Consider the following 18981-nt stretch of genomic DNA (forward strand, 5'->3'; position numbering starts at 1 on the left):
GAGGCATGGATCAAAATAACAAGGGATATATCCCCTCAAATTTGTCTTTCTTTTTCAGTGGAGTGTTTTTTTATTATTTTTTTTATTATTATTATTTATTTATTTTTATTTATTTATTTTGAATGATATGAAAAATATTTTGGAAGCATTTATAAAACAGGCAAAGAAAAGTTTGCTATTCCTCCAGGTACAACAATGAATATGAAATTTACCTATAAGAAGGATCATATTAATCATGCCAGAAACTGATGAATTTAGGATATCTATAGGACAATTAAAAATGAGAAATATCAAAATGTGGGATGTCGTCTCTTAATAGCGACTGGTTACTCATTTCTGTATATACTTCGTGTATAAAGCCTCCATACCCCATTTATTCATTTTTCTTTATTTTTCTTTAGTTTATGAACGTTGATATTGTGATGCACTGTTTTATGTCCTTCACGAGAATTAGTGTTTTCATGTATTTATGTTCAATGAAAAAAAAAATGAATGAATGAATGAATGTAATGAATGAATGCAAATATGTATAGGCCCATCTCTAAATTTACAAAATGCAGATAACTGACATCATCATCATGCAGAACTGAAGTCATAGTAGGTCCTTTCAATATACATTATAGGCTACTTTATTATGAATGCCTATGTGGTGTTTACAAATGGAAGTCTGCTGTAAAATGTAGCTCATCTACTGTCAGACTTATATTCCAACAATTTTAAGTTTTAACAAAGAAACAGCCACCAGTTAGCTCAATACATTCAGATATATTTTGCAGAACAGGAGCAATTTCCACTCGTACATTACAGTTTTCTTTTACATCACTTATAGTGCCACATTATTCATGTGCTGGCTGTTATTACAATGGTACTTAAATGATAGAAATGCCGGCCTCCCTCGCCCCTATTTCTGCTGTACTTAGGTTGTGGCACAAGTGAATTATTCCAGATGGAGCAAGGCTGTTGTGGAAATGCTTAAACATATGCAGGCTCTGTGGAAACCCATCCATATTTAACATCTCTGACCACAAGAAATCACAGGATGAAGATGTGATTATGAACAGAGATTGTGAGGAATTTGGAGCCATGTGTGGCATACTACTCAATAGTTATACTAGCACTTAGTAAATTTCACTGCCTCTAAAACCAATAAATTATATGACATCAGAACTTAAAGCACCAACAAGTCTGTACTGGTTATTTAAAATGTTTTGAACTTGCTTTTCCTCCTCAGTGGTACAAACAGGTTGCCGTGCTGAGGTTTCGGGACATCAAGACAGACCAACAATCATGAAAAATGCAACATTAAGTGTTGAACTCATGAATCCGTGAACCAGTAAAGTTAAATCCACCCTATAACCAGAAGTCAGATTATTCCTATTACATGGACAAATTCAAGTCATGACACTTTGGTCAGTGGTTGTCATTTCAGTCTTGACAACCCAAAATGAGACCAGCATGAATCTACTGTATACAATATTTTTAATACACCTGCTCATTGTAATGTAATGGCAATGTTCCCTGTAATGTATTTACAATGGTCCAACCCCACTGGATCCTTAGTCATTACAATGCTGTGAGATGGCTCTTTGGCTGGTTATGAATCTCTACAATATTTTATGCGTGTAAGAGCCATCAAATAGGTTCTCCAAGACTGTCAGACGAAACCCATTATGATCTTGTGCAGAGAGCAGAGCGATTTCAATATAATTATCAGTGTGTGACTTCTGACAGTCCTCGCTCTGCTTCAGCTAGTGAAAGGGCTTTACTTCCAGATAATTTCATCAGTTTGTAAGTAAATGCTTTGGGCCTGGGCTTGAAATATTAACATGGCTGCTTGGGCACCTTAATAAACAGTGTTAAAAACAAAATGATGACTCCAACCTCCTAAAATCTTCTATCAGTAACAATATACCTGTCCAATGACAGATTTGCATAGTGTTCTTACCACTTACTATTTACCCAAATCCAACAGGTACATTAAATGTTCCTCTTAGTCCCAATGTGCACATATTTATGATATTGAGTTGCACCGTGCTTCACGACTGAGCAGAGACAGTTGTAGGACAGAGCTCCTCGGACACACCTTTTGAAAATGTTATGGGCAATTTCTATTTTAGGCTTTGAGAGCAAAAGAAACTGTGTAAAATAAGTACTGTTAGGTGTAATAGCATACACAAGTGCCTTATTTATTACTTGTTCATATCACCAATTTGGTCAGTTTCCCACAGTCTGCAATCAGTGGAGCAGCTCCAGAAAATGACCCCTAATGACAGAATAAAGAATCACTCCTTTTCATGGAACTATTTCAACCAGAATTGTGTTGAGACACACACGCACACGCACACAAACGTAAACTGCCTTACCAAAGAAATCGAGGCTTGAAAATAATCCATTTCAAATGATTTGGACTGGAGTAAAAATGGACAATGTGTTTACAAGAATTACTAAGTGTTTTGCTGAGGGAGGACAAGAGGGAGCAGTGAGGAATAAAAAGCTGTATGTTTTGTGTCTTCCAAGCAGCATGTTTATCCAAGCCTTTCAGAGAACAGGGGAGGGGAAAAAAGAGGTTATAACTAATAATGGCATTTTCACATTGTGACATTCTTTCAGAACATTAGATTATTATTTTGGCTCATGTAATAATTTTTTCCTTCTTCTGTTTGATTGCCTGATCTGTGTCCAAAGCACTGGCAGGAATAACATGAACCGTTTTAGGGTGGATTTGCCCTGTAAACACAGATGTGTGGTGTACTGCATTTTGATGTGTACTTTTAATAACATGTTGACATTAATCCAGTTTTTTCAGAGGAAGTGTTCTGGAGTCCTCAGGTTTGCAGATGACATAAAGATGCTTTTGTCAATACAATGAAAAAGATGTGAGACTGATTAAAAAACGAACAAAAAAAAAAAAATACAGGTCAAAGTCAGAAAGACTGAGGACAATAAAACTTTCAAATTGAAGGCAAAGGAGGAAGAAATATTTGGAGGGAATTGCATTTGTTCCACTGTGGTCTTGAAGTTTCCTCACGCATCTGGCTCTTTTCCCTCATCACCGTATGGCTATCAGTCCCACATCTATGAGTTTCTGAATCTTCTGAGCAATAACTGGATTCTTTAGGTGACTGGGGGTGGGGGGGGGGGGGGGGGGGGAGCAGAAAAACACATTAAACTCCTCATGCATTTCAGTGGATGACTGCATACTTGTGTAATGTTAAACTGGCACTGATTAACACGACAGTTGGCAAACTTACTCGCTGAGCGCCTGAGGGTCCTTCTGCATTTGCTCGAGGATCATACGCATGGCTGGGTCACTCATAATCTGCTGAACCTCGGGGTCGGCCATGGCCCGTCTCTTCACCTCCTCGGGGCTGTCGTTCCTAACTGCCTGGCTCATCACACAGCGCTGAATGCCTTCTGTGGCTTCCTGCATGGGGTACGAATCAGACAATAATCATTATTATTCAAATTTGCCTTCATCACATCAATATGAAATAATGTCTGGGCCTTGACGATACCTTTGAGGATGAATCAAGCTCCAGAGCCTTCTGATAGGCATCCATAGCTTTAGAATAATCTTTCATGGCTTCCAAAGCTGCTCCCTTGCGTGTGTAGCCTTTTACTGTAGACACAGGTGTTGACTCAGGTTTAGTATCAGAATGATTCACACTAAACTGAAAGTTATATACAAATGTTGAAGTCTCCTACTTACTGAAGGCGGGATCCAGATTGATACAATCTTCACAATCCTATAACAGATCAAATAAGACTGTCATTTTCAATTTACGACAAAATTCAGGAGGCATTTTTGTCAGGCTACAACCTCGTGAGTGTTCTCTTGAGGTTGGCTTGGTTGTGATGCACTGTACCTTCAGGGCAAGCTGAAACTCCAACAGCTTTGTGTAGCAGGCAGCTCTGTTACTGAAGAGCTTGGCATCGTTGGGGTTCCTCTTGATGGCCTCAGTGTAATGTTTCATGGCTAAGGGATAGTCTCCTATTTCATGGAAAAGATGAATAAGTGCATAATAAGAGAATCAAATCACGTGCTCAGAAATTTCGCTCTGGAGAATCCTGACCAGAACAAGGAAGTTTGACCACATCACACCTGTCCTTGCTTCCCTTCACTGGCTCCCAATTCATGCCATGACAGATTTTAAAATCCTCTTACTAACCTATAAGATTCGAAATGGGCTTGCGCCAGCCTGCCTATCTGACTTAATTACAGACTACAACCCCATCCGCTCCCTGCGCTCTCACAGTGCTGGTCTGTTGGTTGTTAAAAAGAAGTCAGCTGGCCACCGGACCTTTTTCTACCTCTCTCCCTTCCTCTGGAATGGTCTACCTAAAGAAATTAGGGAGGCAAACTCTATTGTTACTTTTAAAACCAAAGTTCAGACTTATTTGTTTTCTCTAAGCTACAGATAATATAATTCTGATTTGAGCTTTGAGGGAGGCTCAGTCTCTCCTGTTTTGGCTTAGATGTTCACCCACAGTCTCTCTCTTCCTTTCTTTCCTTTCTGTCTTCTGTTATGACTGATCTTTTCTGTGTTATAAACCAATTGTGTGTTTGTGATTGTGTCTGCTGTATGGATGTGGCTACCATCTTCGGGCTGGCATGCTGGCTGTCCCCATGCCCTGCTGTACCTTGTCCTGCTCCCTTTGCTGTACCTGCTTACTCCTGTGCCTTCCACAGCTGCTAGCTTAGTCCCATTCATACATTTATGCACGTTTCTTTGTCTTGGTCCCATTAATGTTCTCCCCCTTTTTCATGCATGTGCTGCATGCCTTGTGCGAGTGTGGCTATCTTCCTCCCAGGTTCCCCTCCTTGTCTTCCCTGTGTTGTCCTCCTCATCATCACCATTCCCCTCACCCTGGCTGCCGCAGCTGCTCTTTGCCCTGTGTCTGTCTGCTGCCTCGGCCGTAGCCTCCTGCTGCTTCTGTTGCCATATTGTCTACTACTGTGTTTTCTTGCATTTGCTTTATGACTGTAATACAGTTGTCCCTCGCTAAAATGCGGTTCACCTTTCGCAGCCTCGCAGTTTCGCGGATTATTTTTAGTGCAATTTTGCATGCTTTTTTTTTTTTTTACTGGACTTATTTTTCTACGAAGGTTTGAACTTTGAGTGTTTAAATAAGAGAGAAAAGTGAGAAAATGTTAATGCCTGCCTGAGAAAAGTGTATAAAGTGTGTAGTGAGGGGTTTTACAGCCTTAAAACATCTATAATAATTGTATAAAAAAGCTGACTACTTTGCAGATTTCGCCTATTGCGGGTTATTTTTAGAACGTAACTCCCGCGATTAACGAGGGACCACTGTATTTGTAATTTGCTCACTGGGTTGACACCTATTGTACACCTGTCTCGCCAGGAATGGGGTCTCCTCTCTCTGTGGTTCTTCAAGATTTCTTACATTTTTCCCCCCAGTCCAGCTGGATGTTTTTTTGGGAGGTTTTTCTTGCCCACTATGAGGATTAAGTCAGGGGGTGTCATCCTGATTGTTGTAAACATGTGAGCATGTAAAGCCCTTTGAGACTGTTAACGGTGATACTGGGCTCCAAATAAACTTGAAGTTGCAACTACGCACCTTTTTGGAAGGCCTCATTGCCTTTGTTCTTCTCTTCCAGGGCGACCTCGGGGTTGATGTAGGCTAATTTCTCCTGCTCCTTCAAGATTTTCTCTGCCTGCAATTTCAATGAGGGCATCAAGGTGTAAAAAAAAGTTGGTGTAGTTGCAAAGTGGCAAAAAAAAAAAAAAACACCAGAATTTTTTTTTCCCAGTCAACAATTGTGTTATAATAGGCATTAAAAAGAGAAAAAAGTTAAACAGTTTTAAACAACAAAGTGCATAATAATCATGCTGGATCATTTAATATCTTAGATTAATATTCTACATCTTACTATGAGGCTCTGATTGAAAAAATATATAGGGATTCTTGATCAAAATACTCTGAAAATATTAAATTGTGTAACACCTTCCCGTGTTGATTCACAGACTGCCTAAGTTACTGGCTGATGCTGATCTCAGCATGACATCACTTCCTGTAACAACAGCCTGGTTTCCACTCTAACATAGTTTACAAAGATTTGCGTTACTTACACCTCAGTAACTTCATTTCCCACAGTTTATCTGCGGTTAAATCTGAATAATATCATTAGAGCTCATTTGTTAGCTGGGTTAGACTCAATGAATAGAGTTCATGATCCTCGATTCTTAACATTTTGAGTTGGCTGCATTGTTTCAATTTGTGGAAACCTGGATAATACTTAAAAAAAAAAAGTCTATGCCGCACCTGCTGGCATTTCTTCAAGACATCAGGGGTGCGATGCTCTGTCAAACTCTTGTTGAAATACTGAACTGCTTCTTTGTATTTCTCCTGCTTGAAGTATGAGTTGCCAATTCTAGCCAGGGCCCTATGGAAAGAGGAGAGGGAAGAGGATGAAGATGACCATGTGGTTGATCTAGAAAGCAGAGATCTGCTGAAATAAATCCTGTTCCTCATCTTAAAAAAAAAAAAAAATCAAGATAACTGAAAATGAGGAACCTTGTCCTCCTTGTCATTTAAAAAGACACCTCAGAATAGGGAAGCTTGTAATTTAAGGAAGGTTTATTCAAGAGAGTACTTGACTTACGAAACAACGAAAAAACACACACCTTTCAGTTCTTCACTAATATTCAGCATAATGTTGCATTTTGCCCTTTCTGGAAAACTATTACCCAACATTCAGTTTGGTCCACTGCTGTGAATGGCTAAAACCAACCAGTCTTAGACGATCGATTCATGTTTCCTACTATATAATGGGATTCAAGGGACACTGACAGGTTTAGTATAATTTTCTTAAATCACATTATGTTTAGTGAGAGCATTCTCACAAATTAAAAGGAAACAGCAAAACTTCAGTTTCAAAATGTGTTGACATCCCAAGGATTTACTATTATAATACTAAAGTATTATGAATTCTAGCTTTTTCTTTTTGAAATTCGAATGTCAAGCACTTTAAAGCACTTTATTCAAAATTCAAGTACTTTTTAAAACTTGAAGATATCACTAAGAATTTCCAGCACCTGTACAAACCCTGCAATGAGCAGTGAGTCTGGGGCCTGGAACATTTCAGCATCTTTAGGCCCAGTTATTGCAAAGAGCTGTCAACACTGCAGTAAAATAATAGAGTAACACTGCCACCCAGTGGTTACCTGCATACCATGAGAGGCGTACACCCATCACTGACGGCACAATAGTTTCTAGAGACAGATTGTGCCACGCCACCATAACAAAGTGTGGCTCAGGAGTTAGAACAGTTGCCTGGTACTTGGAGGGTTCCTGGTCCGATACCCAGCTCCTCCAGGGAGCGTGATGAAGTGCCCTTGAGCAAGACACTGAACCCCTAACTGCTCCGCAGAGACTACCGCATGTTAGTGCCTGCTATCAGTGTGTGAATGTGAGGGAAACATTGTAAAGCTCTTTGAATGGTCAGTAGAATAGAAATGCAGTCCATTTACCATCAAGGAAATTTCCTGAAGAAAGCTGTTTATCATTCTGAGAGCACTAAAGTCATTTTGAGTTCATACTTCAGTGAGAGGCATAAACTCAAAACTGAGAAAGTCTGATACTACAGTGAATCTTCCCAGTAGTGGCTCGCCTGCCAAAATATCTCCAAGAGTGCAGGGTAAATCACCCAGAAGACAGAGACTGTGCAAAACTGGGATTCATGGGATAGCAGTAAGATGGAACCCACAGCTCTCTAAGAAGAACAATGATCCCTAATACTCCTGTGAGAACGCTGTCAGACACGGTACAAAAGTTGAAGTTTCTGGACGAAATGCATGGTGTTAAGTTTGATAAAACGCAACTGCATTCCACTGTAAAAGCCTGATACTAACAATAAAACATGGCAGTGGGTAGTGTGATGTTTTGGTTCCTCAATGCCTAGACAACATGAAACACTGAAGCCATGACAAGAGGCCTGTGCGGGTCTGTTGCTTGAAGACCGCACCCGCCCACACTGACATAATTTCACACTGCACCCGCCTGCAGGCCGCACAAATTTCTGCAGCATCTGCTTTTGCCTATAATCCCCCTATCCCCAACTAATATATAGTATGTAGCCTCAACTCGAAATATCTGTTAAGATTATGCATAACATAGCCCGTCACAGACATCAAAATGAGAGCTATCAAATGGCGTACCAAGGTGAACTGGAGACATCTGTAGGCTTCTAGCTGAGAAAATATCCCAGTAAACCTTCTACTGCTTGTTTTGGACAGTTTTGCATTCCCTGCTGTGGGTCCATTTCCAGACATGCTACCACCATCCTGTAAGTCACAGTTACCTCCATCCAAGCTGCCTTCATAGGTCCATAACAAGCATGTTGGATGCTGGAGCTGATGGTGGGGCAAGCAAAGCTACTGCATGCAGTTGAGGACAATTTCCAGCCTGTGACCTGCCAGGGACCAACTTGTGTCCAGCCCCCCCCCAAAAATGCATACATTACAATTTGCCTGTCCCTGCCCGCCAGCAGTCATCAATAAAATACCCGCACTATACCTATCTTCTACAGGTCGTGTGGTTAGACACCTCAACCATGAATTCTGCACTGTTTCAGTGATCTAGCAGAAAATGCTATGTCATCTGTGAGCTGAAGCACATACAATAAGACACTGATTCAAAAAAACACAAACAAGTTTTGATTCAACTCCTGCTCGAAAACCCACATGTTGCTGAATTAAAGCAGTTGTGTGTGGGCTCAAATTCCCCACAGCGATGTGAAAAACTGATCATGAACTACAAGAAACATTTAGTTGCAGCTAAAGGTGATAGAACCAGTTTTTGAGTGTAAAGGCTGCAGTATATTTAATGCAACTGCAAACCTGGTGTATTCGTAAGCTGTAAACAAAAATGGCAATACGAGGACAAGTTTTTATACTCAGTGTGGCTCAAAGTGTGTTTGATCAATCAGTAGCTTGCATGCCGCATTGATGATTGCTGTCAGTCTGTTGAGAAACAATGTTTAAATAAAAAACTGGAAGGGCCACACACTGTTTGGTGAAAAATGAAAAAAAAAAAAAAAAAAGATCTATTTCAAACAAAGCAAAGGTTTCACCCAAATGGACTTCATCAGTATCAGTTTTTCTATACTCATTGAAAAACAATATTTGTCCCGGTAATATCTCAGGACTCCTGAAATACAGTACAGGAAGGTGTACCGTTGAAGAAGCCAAACGAGGCAAACAAATTAATGCAAGCCAACCCTGGAAACGACATGACTGAGGGAAAACATCCTTCACACACATCATATGACATTACTGACCAACTGTGGGCGATGGTGCATATGACGTGCTATGAGAAGTCCAACAATGGCAACTTACCTGCCTGTTGGCTCTGTGGCACCCAGGCCCAGTATGGGGATGGGGTTAGGTTGCAAACTCCCCACTCTGTTAATACGAATGTGTCTATTACACATTCTCATTGGGTATACAGCCAGCTTTGTAGGGTAAATCACTTTTCCACAAAGAGCCAATGGGTGTTAAATATACCATTTTGTGTATGCGTTGATCACTCGTGTTCCCTTTAAATAATAAAAGGGAAAAAACAGAGTAACAGTGGAAATCAGAAAAGGCTTAACTATTTTTTTCATGGCACTGCAGCTTGCTGAATAAACTCTGAACAAAGTATCTTCATGACCTTAAAAAGGTATTAAATTCTCTATATATCATTAGAATAAATGGTTGTATTAAATGTGTGGGTAGATTCTGAGAGGAAAAAAATACATGACATTGTTCAAAGTGCTTATTCTCTATTGGTCAAACCAACTTATGGTGATTAGCATCCAAGATCGCTGGTGCCACAAACTGAATGGTAGAGGAAAAGAGCAATCTCTCACCATTCTGATTGAGTCCTGTAGTTTGGCTGTTACAAATATTAAATTTAGCCTGGAAACAAATTTATTGTCAAAATTGAAGGCTGCTGAAGCCAGATAAATCTCTCACACAGCAGGTAAGGGTATAATGTACGATCACTGACACTGCGCTTTGACCCATCAGATGTGGCCGTTTTCAGGAACTCACTTTGCAATTTGTCTGTAGTCCTCTCGGTTCTCTCTGCCCACGTCGATGGCCTTCTCACACAGCTCTCTGCACTTCTCAAAGTCTCCCATCTCAAAGTACACAGCTGAGGAGAAAACACGGATAACAGTGTGAATCTCAAAAAAGGCTAACTATGCATTAACAATTTAATAATGGCCATGACGATGGTTATTACTGAGTGGTGTAAGTTACTGTAGGCGTAATTTCTTTTCCTTTTTTTTATATATATATGTGATGTGCGGTGTCTGACAAGTTGTAGCTTGAAGTTTGGGGATTTTTTTGGCCTGTTGGTGGCCGATCTGGTTAATATTCAAAATGATGGACACCACTGTCAAAACCAGTCAATCCAAATTATTGTCCAAAAACAGGAAAAAAAAAAGGGAAGCACAGGATCAAAAATCACATGTGACAGTCAGACAGAGCCCAGTCCACAGTTCCTTCCCAGGCTTTTATCATTCAGGCCGAAAATGTTATGTCATTTCAGCGTTCAATTTTCATATTTGGTTTTCATATTTTCGGTTTTCAATTTTCATATTTTTCATATTTAAGACTTGATACGAAGTGGTCAGTTTTAAGCATATGTGTGGTGTTGTGACAGTTTGGAAAAGTGCGCTGGTTATATTTCCCTGAGGGGGAGAAAAAACCCTCTTCACTGTCACAGTAACAAACACAAAATTTCTCATAATGACAGGAATAGTCATCTTAAGTAAATTCTGGTTTAAGGTTTAAATAAAAATCAGGCTCCCTGTCTTAAAACTAGTTCAGGCTGTCTTTAGCTCTCAACAAGGTATTACAATCAATAAAGGAGGTGCACTCTTTCAATCAGTGAGGTTAATTAAACTAGAAAATGAGGACATCGTAGGATACAAAGCTCACAGATGCACACACTGATGAAGGCTTGTGAAGTGGGTTGTGGCCTTTTTAAAGAGTTCTATGGCGAGCGTGTGTCGATTTTTTTTAAAGTACCCTTCACTATTTCATTGTTTTTCTGACATGGGAGGTTTGCTGGGACATTGTTTAAATTTTTTATACTGATCAGGCCTGCCAAAGCTGAATTGATCTCTATAAGCAGATAATTATTAGAAGGATTTTTTATTGTTCTTTATTTATTTAACCATATAACTGACATTTGTATATTGATTACATGAATAGAAAGTAATGAAATGGACTATTTACTGAATTTTCATTTACCTATTTGGAGGCTTAGTTGGCTCAGCTCTTTGGGAAAAACAGCGTCTACCATAGTGTGAAATGTACAGTTTTTCAACACATGTAATTGTGTACCTGCTTGGTTAGAAATGTAAGTCATGTTGGTTGAGTCATGACCGATTGCTTCTTCATAATGTTTCAGTGCATTAGCAAAGTCCTTCTTCTTATATGCAGCATTCCCAAGCTCTTTTTCTTTCAAGGCCTGCAAAAAAGAAAAAACAAGTTAAACAAGATATGGGGTGAAGGCCAGTGACCACTAGATGTGTTTTCGATCTGGTTCTTTGAAATGTGAATGTCAGAACCAAAACACAGCCATTTTTCCCAGTGTTTGTGTGCAAAGGGAGCTACACAGACTTCTGTTGCCTCTGATCTATTTGTGCTTCACATGTATTTTTACCCGACTTGCCTGCATCTGTGATATGTGGAAACACACTATCTGGACTTGTGTGCACACAATAAAGAAAAAAAACCTCTGTATTATGTGATTTGCAACAAAACAACAGTTTCCCGATTGAAACTGACGAATGATGGATGGTGGGCTGTATTTTCACCCTACTTTTTTCCTCTGGGTTTGGTTGCTCTGTAACCTTGTTTGTTATGTCTTACAAGCTCTGCACCTATTAATGAATACACAAAATAACTTTATTGCCTGGAGTGTAGTTTCCTGATTGAAGCTACTGACTGAAACGAAAAATGTATGGATGGAGGCCCACTAAAAAGTTAAAAATTAACATATTTTGTTTGGAGACTGTCTAAGCCACGATTGAATTAAATAACAAAATCCCCTTTAGAAAACACCGCAAAGAACCACTGCTGGTGGAAATCACATCTACAATCCCAAATTGCAGTGACTGTCATGCAATCATGTACAGAGGAAGGAGACAGTAGACATTCAGAAAAAGAAAGATGGATGAAAACTCATTAGGCATAAAAGACAAGTACATTGACAGAAACTAATGTCTGCAATTTTAATTTTAGCTAATTAACCCAGTCTACATCACAGTCCTGTAATGGTTTTACATATTCTACGACTGCCACATAAACTGTTTCAGAGGAATGTGATTCTGCTTTGTGTTGTGATTCAATACATGAACATTAACTGCTACAGAGGAAGTATGGTGGTTTAGCATTTTCCAGTTATCCTACAGCCACCAACATAGTGATTTGCATATCACAGTGGTTTGCATATAACACAATTGCAGGCTATTAGCATAAAACATTATTGTTTATGCCTTAAGTAATGAGTTCTTGAAAAATACTGGTCTTTTGTCTGCACTACCCCTGGCATTTTTTCTGCCACAACTTCTGCATGAGAAACCACAGTGAGCTGTTTTAGATATACAGGAGTGAATACGTTCAAGAATAAGATCAGATGGAGCACTGTGCTGATCTTTCATTTAAAAGCAGATAGATTACCTTTCTCTTGTTTTCAGGTAGGTCTTCCTCTTTAGGAGGAGGTGGCTGAGTCTCTTTTGGTTTGGGGGGTGGAGGGGGAGTGGGCTCCTCCTCCTCCTCCATCCCAGCCAGGTCTAGTCCCAGCAGCACTGAGAGTGTGGTCATCACTCTGGGATCCTGCAGCTTCCTACAGGACAGAGAGACAATCAAATGCATTTCTGATATTATAATATAAAGGGTTCATACACCATCTCCAACAGCATTTTTCTTTACATTACATTTTTAAAAAGCTTAAGATTTTGCTGATGATAGCCAGGCAATATGACGGTTTACTACACAATTTCATTCTCTAGCTGAAGATTAGTCTTCACAACAAATATCACAATATGTGAAATGACAAATGTAGGCTCAGCAGTTGTGTTGTGTGACTAGACTCTAGACTTTTTGTGCAGTTCTCAAACTATTCAGTATCATTTTCATTCTTCATTTCCACTTTTCTACACCTGTGCATGAGCCCTGGGTACTGATCCACATATCTTACTTAAATATTCTTCTAGGCTTTGTTGCTTCGTCTTGCCTTACAAGTGATACTTTGGTCTCACAACAAATAATAACCGCTTTAAGGATACCAGATCTTTGAAATTACACGTACGTGCCAAGCTCTGATGGTTTGTTCCTGAGCTGCTCCAACAATTCTCTATAGCTTGGATCTGACATCAGCTCACGTGTCCGAGGATCACTCTCCAGCTTCTCAAACAAGTTGGGCATTGCAAAGGGGTTCATCATCTTTTTCTCTGACGAGGGGAGAACTTGCAATTAGTAGCGTAATGTTTATGGTCACAAAGAAGCACTTAACATGCTTAAAACACGCTCATTATCAAACCATCCGCCTCTGAAACCACATGTGCTTTCCACTGACAAACAACTGAGTGCGCCAGAGATTTTTCCCTGCCCACCCCCCTAACTTTCCCAATGTATAAATAAACATCAATGCTAAAAAAATGAGTGGGTTGCCCATTCTCTTCTAGAATGAAAAGAACATTCAATGTGACTTTGCTTTAGTGATTCAGTCAGCTGCAATCTCTCATCTCCATCTAACCACAAAGGGATGAAAAGCCGCATCATTTTCATGTCACAACAGTATTTTGTGTACCATAATCACTGAGACACCATGTATCATATCACAAATTCTACAGTTTCTACCTGCTAGCCGGGCCTCGATGTTCTGCAGACCCTCCTTGAGCTGCTGATTACTTGGCTCTTGTCGGAGTCCCTCTAGGTAAGTTGCTTTAGCATCCTCCAACCGGCCAAGAAACTCTAACGCTGCTGCTTTGCGGGAGTAACCCTGGTTAATCAAAATTATGAGATATCATGTAAATTCTGATTATGATATTTCTTCTCATCAGAGGACAACAGAACAAACGTCAACTGACCTTGCCCCAGTCAGGCTTGATCTTGATGGTCTGACAGGCATCCTGGAGGGCGCTCTCATAGTTGCCTTTTTTAGCGTGTGCAGCCGAGCGGTTACTGAAGAGGACATGGTTTGAGGGGTCGAGGGCCAAGGCTTCAGTGTAGCAACGGACAGCCTCGTCAATATTCCCTGCACTCAGCGCCTTGTTGCCCTGGTCTTTCAATTGTGAGACCTATGAACCATGAAGATACAATCAAAGTCACAATACTGTAACTGTCTTTTGTTTCTCTTGTGCTCACACAGGCACAGATTCCCTGTCAGCCTTTCAATTTAAGATCTGCAACTGGAATAAAATGGAGTGTAAGATCCAATCTAGATGTGCCTAAAGAAAGGGCGTCTTTCACCACTGCAGCCACGTCAGCTGTCAAACAGACGCAGGCGACCAATCAGCTGTTCCTGACACAACAGGTGCAGTAGTGCTAGAGTTAGCTGACCACCTGATATTACTTCAGTCTGTGTGTCTAATGCAAACCCACTGTCCTAAAGGTGCAGTCTAATTTGGTAGCAGGGAATATTTTAACCAGGGAGACATAAGTAAGAGCCCTTTCACTTGCAACTCAAAAACTCCATCTTTAAGTCAGTGTGGTGTATATGCCTGCTAGCTGTGATACAAGCCTTTTGTGAATCAGCGTGCTCTTCTGTGTACAGAGCCACGTTTTTCTCCTCCAGATACAGACCATACAGTGTGACATGAGGACAGCATATCAGATTTAAGACAATTTGTCATGGTTTTCCCAAACTTTAAAGCTAAGGAGTAGTTTAACTACATCAATAGAGAAAGGCGGCACTCCAAAAATGAATGAGGCATCACATCTCCATTCTTCAGGGTCTTTTATTATTACGATAAATTTAAACACTATGGTTGCCAACACATGCTGACGCATTTCTGCTATCAGCCTTCATCGGAGCATGAGAGCTTTCTGAAAGCTTTCATGCTGACCTGAGATAACATTCATTTTTGGAGTTGATTTAGACTGCTTTGTACTTTTGGCTGAGCATCCACTCCTAAAAATACTGAGAAGCGTGCATGCCTCCTGTTAGTTTAACTACATGTTTAAGAATGAATTCAAATACTATTTTAAAGGACTGTGCTTGTATTGCCTTTGTAGCGCTTCTCTTGAATAGAATGGTACAACTTTTGCCAATAAAATTTCATGCAAACACTTATTTTAGTGTTTTTTCCCCAGAGAGGGGAGATTCTTACTGATGCAGAAAATGTAGAGAGGATACTTGTTATATTGTCACATGACTCAAAAACGATGGCAAGAAACAATACACAACCGTGTCTCTTTGGAGGGAGAGCAAGGTGGCAAATTAACAGCTACCACCAAATGTTGCTTATCTTAAGCCAAGACTTGTAAATTTTCCCACACCAAAAGTCATTTTGGCAAAAACAGAAAAAGTTTCCTAAAACAGTCAACAAGATTTATTAGTCATGGACTCTGCACTGTACAAGAATACTGTTTAAAAACTGAAAAAATATTTATTTTAAAGGGGAAATGCATATTTCCATTAGTTAGGCTAGTATGTATTGAATTCTTTTTTCCCCACTAAACTGCACAGCCCTAAAGTAAGTTGAATATTCTGGTGAATTGCTCAAGTTTAGAATGGGGCTGTACAATTAAGGGGGACATAATTTATCTCCCTGACCCAAAGTGAACCCCAAAAGCAACATGCATGCACCAAACAGCCCTCTCCAAAAACTGCTGTAGGTTAGAGCTCACTAGAAAGCTGTGATTTAATTTCCAAAAACCTGAACCATGCAAGCTGGAAACAGCTGCACTGAAGACTGATGTCAGTGGTAATAAGAGTCAGAAAGTGTGTGTGTATGTGTGTGTGTATGTGTGTGTGTGTGTGTGTGTGTGTGTGTGTGTGTGTGTGTGTGTGTGTGTGTGTCGGTGTATGTCCTGTACGATGCCAGAACATTCGAGAGGACGCGGCAGTTACGACAGCACGCGGCTCTCCGGTCGCCCTGACAGCCGCGCGGTGTGGATCCAGAATGATCCCACCTGCTCTGTGCGGCGTGAGACTGATCCAGAAATTACACTTAGATGGACTGTCTATGCTAGAGCAACACTGGCTACCGGCACACCTTACTGATACTGGACTGTGACTGACTCAGGCTTCACCTCTCAAGCCTTTAGGTGCAGCGTCCATATGATGTGTAACACAGTTAGCCAACTACTTGCCAGTTTGCTCTTGGCTAACTAATAAGGCCCCCATATCAGAGGCTGCTACTCTGCAATAATATTTTCTGTTGGTTAAGCCAATGCTGACCAACTGAAGCAAATTGCACAGGCTAATGTTATCGTGCCACTGGCCAGCATTTAGTTAAGACAGTAAATTAGCTAACGCTGCGTTACCCTGAAACCCTGAAACACTGAAACTAATGTTAGCTAATATTAGCATGCGACTGAAAATTTTCCATTAGTTCTGTAGACTAAACTAGCACATCATCTGCGCATACTTAACAGGTAATAACTCTTTTGTTGTTGACATTAACCGGGGTCATGCAGCGTTAGCAAAGAGCTAAGTTACACATTTCTAACTTGGGGTTGACGCTGAACTAGCGCTAGCAAACGCTTAGCTAGCTAAGCTAAGTCCTATTGTTAAACAATACACGAAATCACAGCGGTATGCTGCGAAAAAGACAACACACGCTAAGAATTCAGGGAAAGACACCAAAATGAAATATTTAATGCAGTTAACTATATGTTTGATAATAACAGTGAAGACCGCTGTAGCATACTCACTTTCTCCATCGTGCAACCATGAGGTTCCTTCCAGAAACTACTGTGCAGTGCGGGCGAGCGCCGCCCCCTGAACAAGATGAGGGTTGCCAGGTTTGGAGGAAGAATATCAGTAATTAACACCCACGTTTAAGTGTGGGCATTGATAATTATTCAAATAAGGACATCCTGGAGTCATTATAGTTTTGTATTGTTTATTTCTTTACCACTCAGTTAAGTTTAAGTTAGTTTCCAGAGTGTGTTTTTCGTTTCAGTTTAGTTTTTATTGTTTAGCCCACAGTCATGTAGCCAGTCTATATAAACACCGGCACCAACGCCTCCTCATGCCTGTCGTGTTGCCAAATTTGACCAAATCGACCAAAAAGACTAATTTTTAATTTCAATAAACTAATATGTTTTTGTTCAGCCCTAGTTTAAGTTTTTAGTTTAGATTTAGTTAACTCTAATAGCCTTGGGAGTTGCTTCACTTTTGTAAATGAAGGAGCCAGATGCTTTCCTACTCTTAATACAGCCTACTATTATTCAAGGTAAATGCAAGCTCCTGTTATGCATACTGTGTAGTATGCATAACGTTAAAGTGAGAGTTTCTAAATTTCTAAGCCATGCTGCAGCTCAGTTCATTAAAGCTGATGTACTCTTCGCTTGATGTTGCTGACTAAACAACATGGGGAGAAGGGGTCCTACAGACAACTTACAAACACTGCACACTACAAAACACAACACACTAAAAAAAAAAAAAAAAAAAGAAAAAAGAAAAAAAAAGAAAAAAGAAAAGAAACCTGAACACCAAACCTGAAGCCAAAACCAAAAGAAAGAGTATCAGGATGCATCTTATACCATCTCAGAGTCTCTTTTCTGTCATTAATTTAGTCTTTTATACTTTATTTTCTCACTTGTTGGCTCATGGCAGGTGGATCAGTTCCACTACAGAGTGAGTTATTCCCTGTTTTGACCAGGGAGTTATGATCACTGATGACAATCAAATCAATGACTTGCTGAGATGAATGTGAACAGAAGTAAGGCCTTGAAGCCAACATAATATGAAAGAAAAAAAATCAACTGCAAATGCTGCTAAAAGACTGATTTGGGGTCTTTACTGACCACAATAACCGTTACTGTAGCACGTTATTTGAGATTTGATTGAGGCCAGCGGTTGCAGTTTGACATCTGTTAGAGCTGCACACTTGTTTTGACTTACATGAAACACATTCCTGCACCACAACTCTTTATAAAACCAAGAGGAGACAACATGGGACATGAAAAATAGTTACTTGGTTATTCATGAGATTGAATTCAAGGTTTTGGGTGACCATGCTTTACACATACATATGTAACACAACTTATCATAAGTTTTCATTGATGCACAGTGCTGTCCAGTTTTCCTCCTAGGCTTTTGCGTGCATGGATTTAAATCAGTACAAATGAATGAAAGCAACCTCAGGCTATAAGAGAGCAAGTGACTCGAGTAGTGAGTCATTGCACCATTTGTAAATTGATATTCATTTGGTTAACTGCTGATCAAAAAGTGCCACCAGGCGCTGTCACATTAAATATGTCACATACTGCTGCATTTACAAATACACAAGACCAGATGCAATCCTTTGTGCCATTATCCAAGGTCAGCATTACACAAAGGCTCAACTCAGATCCTGTATAAACTCCCAAATGGTACCATAGGAGACATTTGGCTACACGGTCATAAATCCATATTATGTTACAGTCTCTCAGGTGTGAATGCAGGTATTACTGGGGCTGTAATGCGGGTCCCTCCCATCACAGATGTTTCCTTGAACACCATCAGAGGGCTCAGATGATTTCCAGCATCCCAGAAGCACCGCTGCTCTCAACAAAACTGGCTCATGCTTCATGCACAACCCCTCACTTAGGCTCACCCTCCTTACAAACATTACTCAATAATTTATGAACTTGCTTTTGATTTCAGCAACAGTAGCCTGATAGAGCTGCTGATCCACACAGGAAATTGTACAAGCCGAACAATATACCAAGAGGATTGAAAACAATGCATCATAACTCTTCTTCAGCCGGAGCAACAATACTTCTGGTGAATTATGCTTCAGCT

At 40.1% G+C, this 18981-nt stretch overlaps 1 protein-coding gene across 1 annotated transcript; it reads right to left on the minus strand.

Moving 5' to 3' along the window:
* Nucleotides 1-750: 750 nt before the first annotated feature.
* stip1 (stress-induced phosphoprotein 1) lies at nucleotides 751-16913 on the minus strand. The gene is made up of 14 exons (XM_030069113.1): nucleotides 16905-16913; nucleotides 14114-14323; nucleotides 13884-14025; nucleotides 13333-13474; nucleotides 12702-12867; nucleotides 11361-11487; nucleotides 10059-10161; nucleotides 6286-6406; nucleotides 5581-5677; nucleotides 3867-3991; nucleotides 3710-3746; nucleotides 3516-3619; nucleotides 3252-3424; nucleotides 751-3122 (listed from the first exon to the last, which is right to left on the minus strand). The coding sequence occupies exons 1-14, from the start codon at nucleotides 16911-16913 to the stop codon at nucleotides 3050-3052; spliced, it is 1629 nt and encodes a 542-aa protein (XP_029924973.1). The 3' UTR covers nucleotides 751-3049.
* Nucleotides 16914-18981: the final 2068 nt, after the last annotated feature.

This window comes from Myripristis murdjan, chromosome 14 (assembly GCF_902150065.1).
Source record: "Myripristis murdjan chromosome 14, fMyrMur1.1, whole genome shotgun sequence".
Taxonomy (NCBI): domain Eukaryota; kingdom Metazoa; phylum Chordata; class Actinopteri; order Holocentriformes; family Holocentridae; genus Myripristis; species Myripristis murdjan.